The sequence below is a fragment of the Onychostruthus taczanowskii genome, unplaced genomic scaffold (genome assembly GCF_017590055.1).
Source record: "Onychostruthus taczanowskii isolate IOZ18803 unplaced genomic scaffold, ASM1759005v1 scaffold32, whole genome shotgun sequence".
NCBI lineage: Eukaryota > Metazoa > Chordata > Aves > Passeriformes > Passeridae > Onychostruthus > Onychostruthus taczanowskii.
In genome coordinates, this window is record NW_024500572.1 from 8,178,806 (window position 1) to 8,198,491 (window position 19,686).

The 19,686-nt window shown below is 41.8% G+C and overlaps 1 protein-coding gene across 1 annotated transcript; it reads right to left on the reverse strand.

Annotated features, from left to right (window-relative positions):
• Nucleotides 1-44: 44 nt before the first annotated feature.
• On the reverse strand, nucleotides 45-17,639 carry UBE2L3 (ubiquitin conjugating enzyme E2 L3). Its single transcript, XM_041410065.1, has 4 exons — nucleotides 17,568-17,639; nucleotides 9,210-9,305; nucleotides 5,701-5,887; nucleotides 45-2,698 (listed from the first exon to the last, which is right to left on the reverse strand). Exons 1-4 carry the CDS (start codon nucleotides 17,592-17,594, stop codon nucleotides 2,544-2,546), a joined length of 465 nt encoding a protein of 154 aa, XP_041265999.1. The 5' UTR covers nucleotides 17,595-17,639; the 3' UTR covers nucleotides 45-2,543.
• Nucleotides 17,640-19,686: the final 2,047 nt, after the last annotated feature.

A 19,686-nucleotide genomic window follows, 5' to 3' on the forward strand; every position in this document is an offset into this window, starting at 1 on the left:
TTAATTCCCGGACCTCTGTGAAAATAAAACCATGCCACAAAGCCTTTGAGAGCAATTTTTATTAGGGTAGCAGAATGGACTTGCAGAAAGCCTATACCAGTACTCCTGGGTGTAGTTTCACCAGCGCGCTGCTTTCATTGTGGATGTTCAACTGCACGTTTAAAATTCAGCATGGCTTAGGGAACCAGAGAGAACAAGAGCTTGATTTCCTGAGTTATCTTAGGACTTCGCACTTGGATTTCTCCTCCTCAGCCTTCAGCCACGCAGGTGCCGGATCCCTTTGTTCAGAGGCCGCCCCAGAACTTTGTTTACACATCTCACAGTTTAGCAATTGGACTGTGAAGAACACACCAAGAGAACTGATAGCGAGCTCTGTCTTCGCGAGCTCTGCAGCTGGATGGGAGCGGCTGGCGCGGCTCGGCCGGAGCTCCTGCGGTCGCAGCCCTTCCGTCCCTCGCGCGGCATCCGAGCGCGGCCAGGCGGACGGCGCAGTCTTTGACCTGAGAGGCTTTACAACCACAGAGTAACTATTGAGTAGCAACGAGGGCAGCAAACTAGTGCTACAGTTTTGTTTCAAATAAAATTTAGAGAATGGTAAGTTTCCATGCCAACAGACATGATCAAAGGTACAGTGACTCGGGTGATGCAGAAGTTACACACTTCAGTTTGACAGATAATTTGGCATTATTTTATTATGAATCTGAGTGAGCGTGAATGAAACAAAATCAGTACCAACTTTCTGCAAATGAAGACACAAAGATGTGAAAATTTGGTAATAGTGCTCTCACAAGCCTGAAAACACTTAGGAAATGCAAGTTTCCGTAAATAAGGTGAATGTGGTTTAACTTTATTTACCTGCCAAAGAATCTGTCTAAGAACACTTAAACATAAAATTTCTTAGCTCCCTAACTCATAAAAAAATTTACTTTCAACAGAGGTGAGGTACTGGGCTGTCATTGTTTACACTAAATTGGAAATGAAAGCCAGAGGAGAGGGACGAATAAGGAAATAGCAAATACACAAGACATTAAAACCAAGAGAGATCTACTGCTTGACACACTAGTTCTGAAAGGTTGCAAAGGCAGAGGCTGTATTAAAACTGAATTTAGGAGTACAGGCAACCACCTAGGTGTCAGGGTTTTTTCAACTCAGCTTTCTGCACATCAAAATGATATGTGCTCCCAGAGACCCATGGATTTCTGGAAATAATCCATTCACTCAGTAGCAGACCCCAGCTGCAGAAGGGGAGACAGCAGGTTGACTGTGTGGCAGTTTGACTGTGGAGCTAGGATCAGGCTCTGGGCTGGGAGGAAAGGCAGCAGAAGCAGCAGAGACACGGCAGAGGATGCTCGGCTCTGAAGGGAAGGGCTCCCTCTCCTTTCCTTCAGCACGGCAGGACGGCTCTGCTGACAAAGCTGCCGAGGCTGGGCTGACACTGCACACGCACTGCAGCCCGGCCGTGTGCTCAGCACAGCACAGCACAGCCAAGCTCACTCTGTCACACCTTAGTGCTCAGGCCTGGCCTCGCCTGGGCTGGGAACAGCTCCAGGGCCGTCCCACAAACACAGACGCTCCTGACGCATGCTGAGGGAAAACGTTCAGAGAGGGCAGCAGTGCTGTCAGATTTGGTTCTTGAATTCAAAATTAACGTTTCCAAAATAATGATTTTAAATTCAAAAGACAGTTTGTCGCTTTGGTACCTCTTGGTCCCCAATTTCTGGAACTCCTGGATTGGTTGCAATGTTGTTCTGTGCATGTTTTCCACTACTCTGCATAGGTATTAAAGATAGAAGTGAAGGAAGTTTGGAATCACATTCTACTACTTGTTTGCTACAAACTTTTTTTTCCAAAGTTTTCCAAGAGCAGAACATAAGCCATATTCTAATTCAATGATGCACACAAAAACTTGGGTTTCCCCGTTTAATAGACATTGGCCAGATTTACATCAGACCCAGACATTATTTCTGATTGGTTTTGTGGGTTGGATTTTGTTTATTATGTTACAAACTGAAGTTCAGGGGAACTTGCAACAAGTCCCACAAAGCACAGTGCAACATTTAGAAAGAAAAGTAAACGAAACTGCCAAACACTCAATCACTTTCTGCCGGAACTGGGATATTTTTCCTAAGACATCACTTTGAGGAGGGGGTTAAAATTCAATGAATGAACTCAAGATAGTGGGAACTGCGAGGAAAAATAAGAAATGACAGCCACAACCTTTTCAATTTAAGGGCAGAATAGAAGTCTAAGATATTTTTGATAAATTCTGACAAGAAAAAGAAAACAGCATACTTTAAAGTATATTGAAGCAGTGATTTTTAAACAAAGAAAGCAGAACTAGAACATCTTAAATTTTAATCCTTTCTTTACAGGTTACCTAGCCCACTTTTGATTAAGAAAACTGTAGAAAGTTAGTAACAGCCACAAGTTCACACCGAAAGGTGGCACTTGTCAATTTTCCATAGAGTCCTGCTTTACGGGGTGTCTCAAATGCACTGCTCCGATCTTCTGTCACAGGCTGCTGACAGCACTTGTGTCAGGTTTTAGTCCACTGGTCGCTTCTCACCATATTTCTTTGTAAACTCCTCAGCGTTCTTACAGAATTTTTTACGGTCCTTAGAGTATTCTTCAGCTAGGTCAGCCCGGAGGGGGTGCTCGGGCTGTGGATCATTCACCAGTGCTATGAGGGACTGGATTACTGTCAAAAGAAGTATAAACACCGTCAGAGACCTAGATGGTTAATTTTTCAAAATCAAAATGTAAGCAAAATTCCCCTGTAAGGAAAGGGCTTTAACTGCATTTAAATACATCCCCATAAATCTCGGGCCTTTCAAGCGCAGGGCGTGAGTAAGCTGCAGTGATATGCCAAGATTTAGCTCAATGACCATGAATGAACACCAGAAAATCGTATTTGTAAACAAAATCAACATGAATAGAGGCCAAAGTGCAGTACAAATGATTTCCTGTGTAATTGGCATCCCATCTAAAATCCTCTCCTATGGCTGAGAACGAATCGAAGCTCTCAGACAGGTCACTGAAGGGATCTGGTGAAGATGGAATTTGCACCATGAAGCATTTCCCAACACCTGTCACAGGGATGCAGCTGTGACCCCTCTTCTGGAAACCCTTTTTTCCAGCTTTATTTCCCTATGATTCTTACTTCTCCTATGAACATATCCTCCCTTTACTCTCAACTTCCCAAGGCAGCACCAGCAGAGATGCCCTGGGCAGAGAACAGGGTGAGAGTGGCAAGGTGCTCACAGCCATGTCACCAATGTCCCGGTCACTTTCTGAAGAAAAGCCACTCTTCAGGAAATGGAAGTGCACCTGACACGCAGTGAACCTCACACCCCACTGTGCCATTTACTGCTGCATGCAGGAATGCAAGCTCATAGAATGATGATCATTCCTGCAGATGCTGGAACACCAGAGTGGCTTTGTTTGGGGCACTGATCTCAGTCTTCTCCACCCATGAACAAACCTCATAACAAATACACAAAGCCACGCTCAAATCTGACATTTGTCTCTAAACTGCTAAACAGGAGCATTTCTTACCACAAATCCAAGTTTAAACTGCAACAAACTATCTAAGGAATGCAGAATTGATACCAGCTTCCTTCACAGTAACTCACCAGTCCTGGCCTTACAACAACTGCCATTGCATTGCTGAAAACAGCAGAAACACTGAATGGCAATCCCTTCTCACTCAGCAAAGCATGCAAAAACACTGCAGAGAAAATGTGTGTTCAGTAACCTAAATAACAGTAACAAGCCAGAAAAAACAGGCCTGACAGAACAGGAGCTGCCTCAATAGCCACAGAGCTTGAAAACTACCCTGCCAGTAACAACTGATTTTAATATTAAGCATAAATTAACAAAAAGTGTAGCAGTAAGATGCACATTTGGTATGCAAAAGGTAAGTTAGTGATTTATGATGAACTTAATTGCTTCACTTTTTTTTCACCTATGTGAACAAAACCAATCACTTTGATGCTGTGCTAATGTCACATTATTTCATTAAGAAAAGTTAGAAGTGATTTTTTAGTGAAGAAGAAATCTGAAGGAAAAGAAATAGACATTTAAGCAGGGTTTTAGTAACATTGTCACAGGTTAATGCAACCCTGTAGTAACACTAAAATAGCTTGAAAAGTTAAGACAAAAAACCACAACACAGCAGACCATGAGAGATTTGCAATAACTTGAAGAGTTAAGACAAACAAAAAACCACAACACAGCAGACCATGAGAGATTTGCAATATTTTGATAGCCAGGATTGGTTCCAAATTCTGATTTTAGCACAGCTTTTATTCACTCTCTCAGATAAAAAGGGAATTGCTACTTCTCAGGGAGACACTGACTACTTCCTGCATGCAAACAATTGCCTCAGTAGTTCCAGCTAATGACAGCTTGTCTTTCAAGCTGGGTGGAGACATGTCAGTCCTTTAGTTAACTAGCAAAGGCTGACAGCACCAAGGCAGCTGCTCAGGTGTGAAACAGAACAGAAACATTCCACGTGTTCTTTCCATCTCCTCTCTCCTGAGGGTCTTGGTCCTGTGAAATCAGGGATAAACCTACAACAAATCTAAGCTCTAGGCAGTCCTGTTTCACAGGTTCTTTCTGCTGCCACCTCCATTTTCACCAACATTCATCTGCTTCATCTCTTCTAAAACAACTACAGTTTTCCTGTTTTGTCTTTGGGCAAGATCACGCAACCAGAAGTACTTTCTTTAGCACACAGGGGTAAACAGAAAAAAGATATCTTAAGTACAGCATTGTTTCTTATCAGGAACACAGAACATGTGAAAACAACCTTTAAGAAGAGCCTGGAAGGGAGAAGTATTTTCTCCTATAGAACCAGATACTTCAGTGTCACTGAAGCTCCAGCACTGCCCTAAACTGCTACTCATTTCAATTAATACTCTTAAAAATTAAGCATTTTTTGCAAGGATGTTTGCTTTCTATATGTATAATAATAAAAGCCTAATAGCCAACTAATCATTACCTGCCAGACAATATGAAGTTCTCACCCCAACAACTCATGCAAGCAACAACAGGAAATAAAACCTTACTTATATTACACTTAGGTCTGCCTCAGAACCTGACAAAACTTTTTTTACAATATTTAGATTCTTATCAAAGACACTCCACACAGCAAGCCCGACAGCAATGATCTTTTAAGAACTACAAATTAATCTGTAGTATCATCTCAGATTTTGTTTATGACTCCCATGATATTTTAAGCCATATGTTCAAATCACTGAACCAGATGGCAGATTATAAAATATACAAAGCCTTGAGGTTTTAGACCTTGTCTTTCAAGCATCCAGGAATTTACTGAACACCTTTGGATTCTAAAGTCACTGTTTAAAAAGAAACACAGCATAACCCCCACACAAACTACAAGCAAAATGTTAAAGTATGCTGAGGACACTTCCTTAATAAACTCCTAAGTCATAAAGAGGTTTGTGGTTTCCTGGAGGTGGAAATGCCACTTCAGTGCCAGCACCTCCCATTCCAGTAACAAAATGAGATTCCACAAGTTGTATTCTGTGCTCAACACATGTGATTCATGACACAAACCTTACAATGAATATACCCTCAGAGCAGTGGGAAACTGGCAAATGAAACATTATTAGCTTTAAATTCAAACACTCTACAAAGTTTCTCAATATCCAATTCTTTCCCCACATGGAGTCCTACCTTGGTCAGTTTTGGTTGCTGGCTTCCAGTTTTCAGCACTAATTACTGGCAGACAAACCTGCCCCTTTTCATCGATGTTAGGGTGATAGATCTTTGTTTTAAATGTAATCTTAGGAGGTTTGAATGGATATTCTGCTGGGAAGTTGATTTCAATTCTGAAGGCTCCTTTATCATACGGAGGATTGTCCTGCAACAGGAAGGCAGAATGTCAAGAACGTGGCACATGCCAATGGACACAAGTGAAAAGCAGCATAGTACAGACTTGAATTTCACTGATCTCTTGAATGATCACTTTGAAAGGCATTTTCTACCAACACTACTGCCAGGTTTATGTGTCAGGAAACATCAAAACCCATGTGAGAGGCAATACAAGCTGCACGTTTGCATCCACCCTGGAAAAAGCAGGTTGCCACTGTCCTACATTTCTGATATTTCTATGGGTAAGAAAGCATCCAGCTCCATTTACATCCAACTCAAGGCCCTCTCTAGTAAGTAGTTTTATTCCCAGCTTTGTGTTTCAAAAAACTTAGTAAACCCTTTGCAAGACACAAACAGCAAGCCTGACAAGGGAAGTGGATTTCTGAACAGTTATTTTGTGTGTCTCACAACATGGTGGCACAAACAGCAAAGCAATTGGGTTTGTCAGATCTCCCTAAATGTTTAGAGAATGTTTTTGTGCTGACTACACAAAAATCTGCTGAGCATTCATTGGTACTAAAGATAGACATTCAGTGTGTTTGCTGATGAGAACATTCTGAATTTGTATGCAGTTTTAGCACCCACTCTTATCAGATCAGTTTTGAAGGAGCAGGATGAGAGAACTGTGAAGTGAGCAAAGCAGTTCTTCATGCTGAAAGAGAAAAAACAATGCCCAGAATTCCACTTAGAAAAACCTGTTAGACTATTGATACTGATGCTTCAGATACTGCACAAGAGAGGCAGAACAAAAATAAACCACTGCTACATTTAAAGCCTATGAAAATACCATTCTGCACTGAAAACAGTAACTATGGAATGAAGCCTTTCCAAGCACTCTGAGAACAACAATCAAAGCATGAGAGTTTCCAGTTGGTGTAAAGAATAATCACACACATTCTTCATTAGCAACCAGACCCTTCCCTGCAATCAATTCCACTCCAGAATTTATCAATCCTTGGGGGTGGGGAGTGTTCTATTAAAATATTTGTCAACAGAAAACATTTAATTTTAGGCTCATCCATGTGAAGAATTTGGTTGTGTGTCTGTAAGAAATTTGGTTGTGTGTCTGAAGAATTTGGTTGTGTGTCTGTAAGAAATACAGCACAGTTTCTGCCAGGGGGAGAGGCAACTACAGCAGCTTTAAAATCACTTTTTACCCAAGCAACCCTAAAAGCTTTGGATGTTGAACTAATAACTTGTGGTGGTGGTGACAGCTTAGGCAGTCACTGCCCTCTTCCCCCATAGCTCAATTGTTCTTGCCTCCTTCATGTGCTGTAATCTGTGAGGATGTTCAGTGAACTGACACAAGAAGTGACCTGCCTTAAAAACATCCATTTTCTTCACTGTGCCTCTTACATGAACAAGGAGCCTGGGCTACATAGTCTTGTTTTGATGTTTGAAATCAAACAAATAGTGTACCTTGGCCACCCACAGGACACAAACTACTTCACTCTACAATTTAGAACAGGAAAAGAAATCGACCAGGTATCTTCAATTTGCTTCTCAGTTGAGTGAACACCCTTAAAAACTAACATTTGTTCTCAAGAACAAAATATGTTACAAACAAGAGGTTTAAAAGCTTTACAGCTCACCTTTACATTATTTTTCACAGTAATTCTGTATGAACACTATTAAAAATAATAAGCATTACCTTTCACGCCTTCATTAAGAAGCTGACCAAGAAATGCCAAGTTATAGCATTTAATAATCACTAACTGCCTAGTCCTACTGAAGTGTGTGTCTTTAAACACTAAGTAAGAACATTTGCTAAAATGGAAACAGCATGTGAAGCAAAAACGCTGAGAAAAAGTTTAACTTTCAATAAGCTCATGTAGTGCATTTGTAAGCCATCAACTCTGGTACCAAAAATAGCTGAAGAGACAGTAACACTAAAACATCTATAGCATAACCTCAGAATAAAAACTTACACTACTCTTTGAACACAAACAACAATTTGAAATTACTATAGGAAGTATAATTTCATAACAAAATTCTCCCTTAACTACACCAGCAGTGAATTTGAGGCTATTTCCTCTGTAACAGGACATATTACAAATCAAAAGGCAGGTCTGGAGCACAGTTCACTACACCAACATTTAAACTCTTGTGATGCTGCAAGGCTTTGCAAAGCAAACACCACGCTCATCCTCAGTCGAGCAGAAACTGTTAAAAATAGCTGCTGTACACCACACATTCCTGATCTTAACAGGAGTAAACAAGTATTTTGTTTGTTTTGTTTTATTAGTCACATTTACCAACCTCATACTGCTTCAAAGTATTATCAAAGCACTAAACTGTTACACATAAACCACAGAGTGACTGATTAAAGGGAGTTGTTCCTCAGCTCTGTCAAATTTCAGTGTCAGATCCCGCTTGCTTTGTTTGCAGGAGCAGTGTCAGCCACTGCAAGGAATCACTTGCAGGCACGTAAGTAAACGGCAAACTCGATGTATCCCACAGCACTTACAGTGTGAACGCCCAGCCATTACCTCAGCTGTGCCATGTGAGCTCCAGAGCAGCCTCTGACTAACGAGGCAGAGGCACTGCTGCAGAGATGTCTCCAAGTCTTACTCATATCATAAAAAGAAGACTTGCACTGGTTGGGGAGGCTTTTTGGCACCACCCACAGAAAGCCACAACTGCTGCCCCCGTGGCCCATCCCCTATTGCTGCAGACTAAAAATAGCTCTTAGAACCAAGCCAGCCATTTCCCACTGCTATGGGCCACAGCTGTGGGAAACACAAGAGTGAAAATCCAAGTGACTTTCAACCAAGAAACCAACACATCACATTTCCTGCTTTTCCCTTAGTAACAAATCCCTCTCTATTTGACTAATAAAATGGTTACCTACTTCAATCAAACACTCCCTAAGAAGACTGAAGTGCTTTTAAAAAAATTCAGTAAAACACGTTTATTTTGGCACTAAACAATGCCTAAACAAAGATACTACTTTATTTTAAAGAGCTCACTTCAGAAAATCCAAACCTTTTCCTTGCATTGAATTTTTCCCAATACTCAGGTTTATCCTAGTAATAAACCTAGTAAATAAAAATGAAATACATATTAAGGAGTAAAAGTATTTCATATATCCTTTCTTTTTCCTATGATCACATAGATTTTGTACTTTAGGCTTAATGTAAAGCCAAACTTCACTGCTTCCCCTTCTGACCCCTCTCCCAGCCATGTGTCAGCCCAGGCCTACAATAATGAATTATTTCATGGTCACCAGCAGCACTACTGAGCTGTGGATTTATGAGATACAAATGATCCTCATTTTATTTTAAAGCTCATAAGGAATAGTCTATACTCACAGGAACAATAAGCCCTTGCCAGGTCAATAAATTAGCTTCATCAACCTGGATATTACGGAAGTTTTTCATTCCACATTTGCGAATTTCTTCAAGCTCCTGAAAAGCAAAGCAAAGTGTTAAGTGTAAGTTAATAACTGTATTAAGCAAGATGCTCAACTTCATTTTTCAAAATGCTTAAAGGTCAATGTGATTTTCTTTAATTGGTGATGTGGCAACCCACACAAATAAGAAATAAAATTCTGCATCTGTAAAAAGTAAAATTCTCTGAGACGAGATACTAAACCCTTTATTTTCTGAAATGTGAGGAAAACACAAAAATGTCTTGTTATCAACATCATCATAGACTCAATGAAGCAGAAGTATTAAAAAACTACATATAAAAATGTTTTTCTATCTCAAATGTAAATCAGTGCCTTTGGTAACAGACTACTGACAATGTTGTGAGGTGTAGAAACAAAATACATCTTAGGACTTGTGTGAAGGAGAACAGTGAACAGGAAGAACTATTTCATAATAGTTTTAAACAGGGATAAAACCAATGAACAGGCCAATTATTTCAACTGAAAATGAGCAAATTCCTGCATGAACAGCTTAAATTCATCCAAACCCAGAAAAATATCAATCAAGCCTTGTTTAGAGCAGTAACTTTAAAAGATTCAGCTTTCTCTCTGTTTAGTACCTCAAAGCTCACAGTACACATTAGGATTCCTCTCTTTAAAGCTGTATCAGTCTTGAGCAAGGTTATCTTTCTGCACCAGTCAAACTATTTTGAATCCGTTCATGAACCAGGTATCACCAAAATAAGAAACTCAGCATTTTTATATTCAAAATGACATATAAGCCCCACTGTAGGGGCTACTTCCTGGAGTATTTTAGAAGACCTACAAAGAAACACCTCAAGGTTCCACTTTTATTTCCTCTACAACAGTTACAGTCCTTTGTGGTTGAACTCTGCCATCTTATCTTTAAAGAGAATTTAACAAAATATGAATTCAAAAATCATCCACAGGAAAACATAAAAGTTTCCCAGTGCTTTAAAAACTGCAGCACATGCCTGGTGGCTGCATAGGTTAGGAAAAATGTTGCTTATACAGCAGCACTGGGGTGCTCTGACACTGCTCAGCTCTGCACTGGGTGCAGGTGTCCTGCAAAATTGGGCTGGATATAATTATGATAAACCCACCAATTACAAGCAAAGGCACTACACAATGAAAAACAAAAACTATCAGTTTTCCTGCTACAAATGCTGTAGGACTGTTTTCCTGCTGTACAAGTGCTGTCCATGGTTTCTTTTCTAAAATAGCTCTATGTTCATCTTGAATCAAACCTTTCTGCACTTGACTGGCAGATTTAATACTTGCAGTCACCTCTTGCATAAATTCAGCATCATGATAAAATTCAAACCCAAACGGAAAACAAGAATTCCAAATGCATGTGAAACAAAAATCACAACAGCCACATATCAGCAAATGAACATTTATATTCCTACCCACTGCACCTACTAAAGCAAGGGCATACTCTGAACACAGAAGTTTAACCTTGGAGACTTGGATGCTGAACTGATGCCTAACACTATCTTCATGACACTGACTTTTCAGTCTAGACCCGTGGATCAATCCCCAAATTCCAGTGCTGCTCGATTTATGCAATGTCACAGACAGTTTGGGTGATTTTTTTAAAGCGCTAAGAGGATTATCCTATTTCCTTAGAGCAGGAAAACACACATCCCCCCCCAAATAATCCCATGAGTCATATTTATAGGGATAGAGAGCAAACCAAACTATTCAAAAGAAAATAACCTTTATGATTGCAGCTCTTGGAGGCGCTTCACCATCGCTCAGAGTGCAAACCCCACAGTGCCTACTCTGAGTGCTCCTGCACAAAGCAGCAGCTCGGGGAGAGCCGGGCGGGCGCCGCGCTGCCGCTGTCCCGACAGGGCCAGCAACTTGCTCTGAGCTGAGTTTTGCTGCTCACTCCTGTCACACACACAACTGTGAAGTCCTGGCAAACCACTGCTCCACAGCATGGAAAAGGAATAAATTCCATTCCACACTAGATGTAACACATCAGACACTGGGAACAAAATAAGCCAATTAAGCAGTAGGTATTTAAGCATGAATAAACGTGCATCATCACAAGTGCCTTGATTCTAAAAGAAGGCCAGGAAAATGGGTCTAGACTATTTTCTAGTTACTATAGTAAAAACATTATGCATATGACAGAAATCTCCCCCATTATGCCCAGTGGGACTGCAGCTTCCAGGCAGGAGCTTTTGTCTCAGGTTCAGACAACAGCATTGTACTGCTGCTGGCCCAGAGAACAATTGTCCAGATGCAAAAAAAAGGAAGGACTATGACTCTATAATTCAGGTATGTTATTAAACGAACACAACAAATTAGAAAAGTGTAGCTTCACATTGCTGGAAAATTAAAAACCTATATTTTATAGTTAGACTCAGGTTAAAAAATTGGATGTTGAATTAAGAAATGCAAGAATCCCATGCAGAGATAATTATAAAATTGTAAAACTTTGTATGCCATCAATGAAAAGTTAAAATAAACATGGAAATAGTTTCCCACATTTTATCAAGCCCCCCATATGAGAGAGGGAATTAAACAGCACACAGGCACTAAAGAACTAGACAAAAATTATTCAGGCCATCTTCCTCTTTAAAATGACGTGTGAGGCCTTTGCAGGAAACCACTTCCAAAATCAAAGCTGTGGTAATGAGTGGAGTGTGTCAGGCCTGTCCTGTGCCCCTCTCCTGCCGGAGGAGCTGACAGCCGTGCCAGGGACAGGGATAAAGGCGGCAGCTCCGTGCCTCACGCAGCCAGGGCTGCAGAGGTCAGGGACAATCCACCTCAGCAGGGCGAGCACCTGAGCTGCGGGCTTAGACAGATGCAAATTTGTACTAGAAATTACTTTTCTTATACTAGGAGTGTTTCAGACTCTGTACGTCACTCCAAATGACCCAACTCCGTGGTGGAGCTCTTCACAAAGAGCTTTTTCCCCACCCCTGTCCCACAAGGGCAGTGTAACCCTACACAAGCCGCGCTCTCGGGAGTCTAGGAGCTTCGCCAGTCACAATTTAAGGATGCGAGGAGAGGTTGTTTTGTTTTTCTTCTGGCAACTGCCAAAACCCATAATAAAGATCTAACTGCCTCAGGGCTACAGAGGCAGACCCTGCAGTATGAAAGTACTGTTAAAAAAGTGAATGAGCTACTAAATACTTTCAAGCAGCACAGATTAAAAGCTAACAATACGTTTAAAGCGGGCTTGAGCAACTCCAAAGGGACAAAAACTACTTTATGAGGTAAAAAGATACTGTCCAGATATTTATTTCAAAGTAATACTTATGAGTCTAGGCAGACAGTAAATAGATTAATTCCTTTTCTTGTCCTCCACCCCTTAATTTTGTCAAGTAACATAATTAAAGGAGCACAGGAGGAGCGTAACTAAAGGTTGGATGACTGCAGTAAGAATTTAAATCCATCTTCATTCCCCACTCCTTTATCAACCTTGCATGTGACCTTGCTGCATTGGTTTGTCCACTTGAAAAACTGAAATGTCTGAATGTTCATGGGGCTCTCTTGAGACATGATGTTTGTCATTTGGAAATGTTCAGACAAAGTGTTATACACAGCACGTGAAATGGAGAAAACTGTTTCAGAGGTGGTACCTGATCTTCAAGCATATAATGCTGAAGATAGTCACAAAAGTACATACTACTTCTCATATATAACCATTGAAGGTTTAAAATTGTAATTTTCAATACTGTGTAATAATTTCTGCTGTTCAAATCAAAAATTAAATCATTTAAAGTAGAAAGAAAAGCGGCACCAGCTTAAAATGTAGCTAAATCTTTTTAAAAAACTGTAACTGTTTTGTCCATGCATCTTTCAAGTTTTGGGACTTCTCTAAAAACACAAGCCAGATAGGGAAATGCAGTGAAGGCAAATACTTTTAAGAGTGCAATCCCAGAATATGGGAATAACAGCTCATAGTGACTTTAGTAAGTTCTGCATCAAGCCCAGAATACTATAAAATTCAGAAATAAAACCAAAAGCCAAGAACCCTAAATCATTATTACAACTTACATTTATCTGTTTATGAATACCTTCTCTAAAAAATGCCTTTAAGTCAAACAGGATCCAAAACACTTAACAGGAACTGGCCAGTTTCACTTTCTGGATTTACAGTACAGAGAAGCCTTAAAACACCTTAAAATCTGATTCTACCACACACAAAAAAAAAAAAAAAAAAAAAAAATCCATCACAAATCCAACCAAAAACAAACAGAATTTAGTTATTTATAATATATATATATGTAAAAATAAATAAATAAATATATATGTATATATAAAAAGAATCAGCAGTAAGTTTCCTCTGCAACATTACAACCCTGTATACTCATGTCTTGTTGACTGAGCAATTCTACCTCTTGGCAAAGTATTTTCATTTAATTAAAAATCCTTTTGTCAATTCTCAGTTTCAAAACGTGAAAATGCATCCACATTCTCACTTCTGCCTAAGGAAAAATATACATTGCTCAAAACCGTATTTCTCTTGTTACTAAGAACTGAGTTTGGATCAATTTATGATTACTTCTCAAGATTTAGAGTTGTTTAAAACCCCTTTATTTGGGAGCACTACAGTGTTTACAGGACCACAGCATCCTGAAGATTGCAGGCCACCTACCTGGGTGTGGTCCCATGTTTGTGTTTTATCATGGAGGAGTTCAACAGTTGCATAAATGTTTGACTATGCAACTATGGAAGCAGAGTAAAAACAATAAAATTAAAATAATTGTCAACATATCTCGCTTCCTATGTGAAGTGTTATTTACTCTCTAAATCCGTTTTCAATTTCTACCGCTAAAGATACTTTTGATCATCTAAAAACCAGGGAACCGAACACGGATCTCACAGACACCCGAGCTCCATTTCAGCAGTCACCATGGAAGGGCCCAGCTCCACACCTGGGGCAGCAGAGCGTTCTCCAGGAGCACCCGGACACCCCGTGGGAGGTGCAGCTCAGCACTACCACCCCTGCAAGCACTGTGAGTGCCCAGCACCAGAACAGCTTCCCTCTGCCCCTCCGCAGCACTCAGCCACGGCTCCAGCACGGACGGCTTCTGTCACATTCGGAGGTGACAACTGTGCAAAGCCTCCCCTTGCAGTCTCCGGGAGAGCCGTGTTCTCCATCATGCAGCCTGCAGACAAATGCCTTTCCATGAGAAAGGGCCATGAAGCCCAGCACCCCCTTCAAAGAGAAGCCTTAGATCAATAATCTAATATAATCACTCCATATTTGCATGTTTTAACCCTGACTGTCCACAACACCACATCCTCGACAAGGACTGCTTCATTCCCACCATTCACATCTCACAAGGAGTCAGGATTCAGCAACTGGGGCTCTTTGAAAAGGTGTAATGGTGGCTCACAGATCAACCCTCCAGCTCAGAAGTCACTGGAATATGAGTCATTAGCCATGTTTATTTCACGTTTTGCTAAGCTGACTGCACTCCTGGAAGGACACACCTCCACGGAGCTGCTGTGAATCAGGGGAGAAGATTTCAGTTAGGTGGCACTATTTGATGGGATAAAGCTCAGCAAAAGAGGCCATAAAGAAGGTCTTTGGCCTAGAGAAGGTGATTTGTTCAAACACACCCTCAGAGAGCAAGCCAATTTTGTTGTCTTTATAACTTGAATTCATGTTTAAAATTGAATGGTACAAGTACAATGCACCAAAATTTGTAATGCTTGTTTCACACAGAGGTTTGTGAACTGAAGATGCAAATGGCTTCCCTCACTGGAAAAGGGCATCCATTCCCACCTGGACAGTGGACACGACTCCCAGCTTTCTACAGGCAGACAGTGAGCTATTATGGATGTACTGCATCCAGTCTCTTTGAGCCATGGTGATTAATATGAATAACTATGATGCATGACTTGAGTCCAGAAAAAATGCAGTACTTCAAAATGTTGGCAAGGCCTTAAGGAAACAGGAATTGCTTAATTTTATATAACTATAAAAGGTTTAAGGTTTAGTCTCATTTATCAAAGACAAGCTTGATTATTTAGCTCAAAGAAAAGACAGTCAATGCTTATCCTAAATTGCTTTAAAGATAATTGACTGACACAGTGAAAAACCCTATTTCCTTTAGTTACAACCACTCATCATTCCAAGACCCTGACAAAGACGCCCTAAAGACTCTTCCCAAGCGCAAAACTTCAACAATGCAAGACTTTAAATCAAAGTGGACCTGTGAATGTGGGGCTCTAACCGTGCTATTAGGCTGATACACACGTGAGGCTGGACCTTCACATCGCGCTGCAGCAATCCCGATGACATCATCCCTACGAGAGCTCTACTTTGTTCCTGCCGAGATGAATGGCACAGCCAGAGCCTCCCGGGCTGCCCCTGCTGCCCAGAGCAGGAAGGGAGCTGCTGACTGAACAGCCTCTGCCAGCCGCGGGACAGAGCAGCCCACAGCTCCTGAGCTGCACAAAACCCGCACAAACACCAACAACACACAGATATCAGGCGACACAAACAAAAGTGAAAATGCAAGAGGTGAGTTATCAATGTCTCCTGCGTTCCCACACCACTCCCTCCAAGAAACAACTGCCACACCAATCTTCTAGAAAAGAAGGTCACATTATCAAATCTCAATCTCCTTTTTAGTGTATTTTAGTGAAAGACTGAAATACTAATGTTTCAGAAGTATAGTAAAAATGAGGAGGGAGGCTAAAAAGCAAGAGGCACTGCAAATATTAAGAACAATTTCTCTTGCCTTTGAGATTTTTATTTTCTGTTTTAAATTAACCAAAAAAAAAAAAAAAGAAAATATATATTATTCCTACCAGACTAGTAGTGATGTGCTTTTGAACAATTAATGTATTATTTCAGAACAGGAAGAAAAACTGCCTTACAAAAACAGCAAACAACCATTTAAATTTGTCTGAAACTAAGGAAAACCTTTTTAGAGTATAAAGCAACAGACATGGTGATTATGATACTAAAGCCCTGAGAAAATATAGAGCTATCAAAAATGAAATTAAAAATGAATTCCATCTCACCAGGACCCTTAAGGACAATTAAAGGTTTATGCCTACTGGTTTTTAATATATATGAATGACACTGCACACAATCTATCTACTATTTCATTTTTAAATGCTCCACAGAATATTTAAACCAACAAAATTATTCTTATAGAAGCACTGCTGAGCTACTGGTTTGCTCCAAAATACCCAAGTTACAATGGTTATTCATATATCTGCACCTCAAGGAAATGCAACTTCAGGACATGCCATGAACACATCCTGGTGAAATCCCAGCCCTACTGGGGGGCCACGTCCTTGAAGCCAGCTGTAAAACTGGCAGTAAAGGATTAAGTTTAACAGAATCACCCAAGTATCTGTTAAATCCCAGTGGAGGGTTATTCTGCACCCCACAGGGGCAGGTTTTTAAATAAGGCTGAAACATTGCTCAACAGTTATGGGGTCTTTCCCCTCCACTTCCCAGGACTGGCCTGTATAGTCCATTGATTTCCCCACAGGCACTTTGCATGCAAATTTGGGTTCTGCCACAGCATTTTAGAGATGAATACATTTTATGCCACTGTGTAGTGTGTCCTAGGCAAACCTTGCTGCTTACAGTTTGGGATGTTAATTGGCAATTATATACAGCACATAAAATAAATTTGTGTGCTTTGGGGGCAATGGTTACTATTTTCTTTGAAAGAAGTAGCTTCCTCCTCAAAGAAAATAACGACAAACATAATCCCAAGTGGTATTTAACCATAAACTATACGTGCTCTTGGTTAAAGCCCAGCTGGGGCCGAGTTTCCATTTCCAAGTATCATCCGCGGTTCAGAACAAATAAGAGTGAAGACAAAAACATTACCACGTCCGCAGCGAATGAAGAAACTTCTGAACCCAGGTCCATATTTCTGTGTGATAAACCTCTTACTCATACAAGGAAGAAGTTACTCTCCGAAACAACGAAAACGAAATTATTTCATCCCCGGGCGCCTGGGGACGGTTCCTCACCGGGACGAGCGCGGGGGAGCGGCGAACCTCCCCCCGCAGGGAGGGAGGGAGGAGAGGGCGCTTCCCCCGCCGAGCCCTCCCCCGGCAGGGCCGCCGAGCCCTCCCGCCGCCCCGGGGATGCCCCGGCCCCGGGCGGCGGCGTTTCCTTCCCCCGTCCCTTCCTCTTTGCTTAGTCACCCTGGAGCCCCCCGAGCGAGGGGGTCGGGGCGGCCCGCGGCGCCCGCCCGGCGTCCCCGGGCCGGGGCGGAGGGGCAGCCGCGGGGGCCGGGGCCGCCCGCTCGGCGGCCCTGCCCGGCGCTGTTACCTTCATCAGCCTCCTGCTGGCCGCCATCTTGGCTCTGCTGCTGCGCCCCACAATGCATCGCGGCGCGGGCCGGCCGCTAAACCCTGCGCTTCCTGGGGCGGTGCGCGGTGGGGCGGGGCGTGCGCCCGGCTCGGCCCGGGCCAATTCAGCCCGGTTCGGCTGTGCTCGGCTCGGCTCGGCTCGATTCGATTCGGCCCCCGCCGCCCTGAGGTCTCGGTGGTGCCTTTTCAATCACCAATGACTGATTTAAAAGTGTTGCTGCTCCTTTTTCTATTTACTGTGCATCCCTCAAATTCGGTACCGTCTTCCTCGGCAGGGACTACAGCCACCTGTAGTCACAGGTCTCTCAAACAAGCCCCTTCCGAGCCCTTGATAAGCTTTCTTTCTCAGTTTCTCCAAGCAGGGAGGGAGAAGGGCGATTTTTGAAGAGGGGTCTGAGCACAGACCCATCCCCAGCTCCGCTGGTCTCAGATGAAGCCGCCTTGGCCTCGCGTCTCCTTCGCAGCCCAGGCCAGCCTCAGCCTTCTTCCAGCGCCTGCCGCGCTCTCTGAGGGGAAGGAGCTGTGGGAGAGGAGAAACCCGCCGGCAGCAGCAGCCAATCCTTCATTTGCCGTGTGCTTTTTAGCCCCTTAGTGGAGCTCTTACTGTAGCTGCTCCCGGCTCTGATCCACAGCAGCAGAGCAGCGTCCTCAGGTACCCGAGACACAGGGCTGGCAGATTTAAGTTGTTACATGGACATGGGACACGAGTCACTACATCACATCTAAAATGCCACCAGACATCCGTGTTCAGGTACCTGACTTGCTCCTTAAAACCTTCTCCGTTGACCTAATGTACTCAGGAATTACTCCAGGACCGCTGCATGCGTGGCCTCAATTCCCCTTTCCCCCACCCTTGTGTCGGTTCGTGCCCTCTCTTGATCTAACACTTGTTCTACAGTACAAGTCACCAATGAAGTTCTAAGCTCTAAAATAAACTTTACAGACTCATACGACCTGAAAAAGGAAATGTTATGCTTATTACAGGCTTTCAAAAACTTGTAAAAACACAACAGAAGTTTTCAATTATGAAACATAGGATTATAATCTTAAAATTAGCCCTTGAATAAGCTATTTGCTAATCAATATTTACATTAATATAGTGCTTATTGCTACCAAACTCAATCAATATTTGTTAATGAAACAAGCTATACTGCACCTATAGGAAACACCTTAATCCCCACCTACTTAATATTCATATTATTAAATAGTTTTAAAATTGTTGTTAAATATATTTTATGATCATGATAACTTAATTCTATTAGGTATGTAAAGATCTTTGCATTAATTTTACTCCAGGAAAGTGGACTCAGAGGGAGCTGAAAGAGGCAGACCCCCATGGGGAGGCAGTGGAGAGATGCAAAGAGAGCTGTGCTGACTGGGTGAAGTTACACACGGGCCAGGCAGGCACAGGTTGTTCAGATTCAGAAGCTGCAGAGACTCTCTGAGGATTCTTGATGTGCTGCTGAAGTGGGATGCTGGTGATGAAGATTTAAAAATGCTGACATCTGATAAAAGAACTAGTTCAGATTCTATGATTGTGAAATGTATAAATACCTAAATGTGATACCATGGTAACTTGGAAGAAGAATTCTTCCAACTGATTATCCAGATGTCTACAAATGTGAAAAACAAGCTGCTCCAGATACTATCTTGATTTCTTTATTTGCCAAAACTCTATTTATATCTTCAGCTCATCTTTATTTGACTGCACAGTTTTCCAAGACTACCGTATGTCTTCACATGTTCTCTAAAGACTTTTTCCCCCCAAATACATTTATTCTGTCCCTCTTCTATACCTGCGTGGCGAGCCACCAAACACCAGAGAGTATTAGAAGCACCACAGGGAATTCTGAAATTACTATCTGTAGTTTTAATCCATGAATTTACATCTTGTAAGAGAGTGTCAGAGATAGCTGGGGTAATCATAAGATAACCCACATTTCCTTTAACAAGACAAGAATACCACCCACACTATAACCAACAACAGCCCAGCCAGCTCTTAAGAAATTGGTGTTGGGTGTAGCTGTCCACACAAATTGACATTTAATGTTGAAATAATTTATTACAGCAGTGTTTGA

Coding starts and splice junctions, on each gene's coding strand:
- UBE2L3 (XM_041410065.1), bottom strand. CDS start 17,594: ATGGCGGCCAGCAGGAGGCTGATGAAG. Junction 9,306..17,567: donor CCAGCAGGAGGCTGATGAAG/GTAACAGCGCCG, acceptor TTTGCTTTTCAG/GAGCTTGAAGAAATTCGCAA. Junction 2,699..5,700: donor AGCAACCAAAACTGACCAAG/GTAGGACTCCAT, acceptor TTCTTTTGACAG/TAATCCAGTCCCTCATAGCA.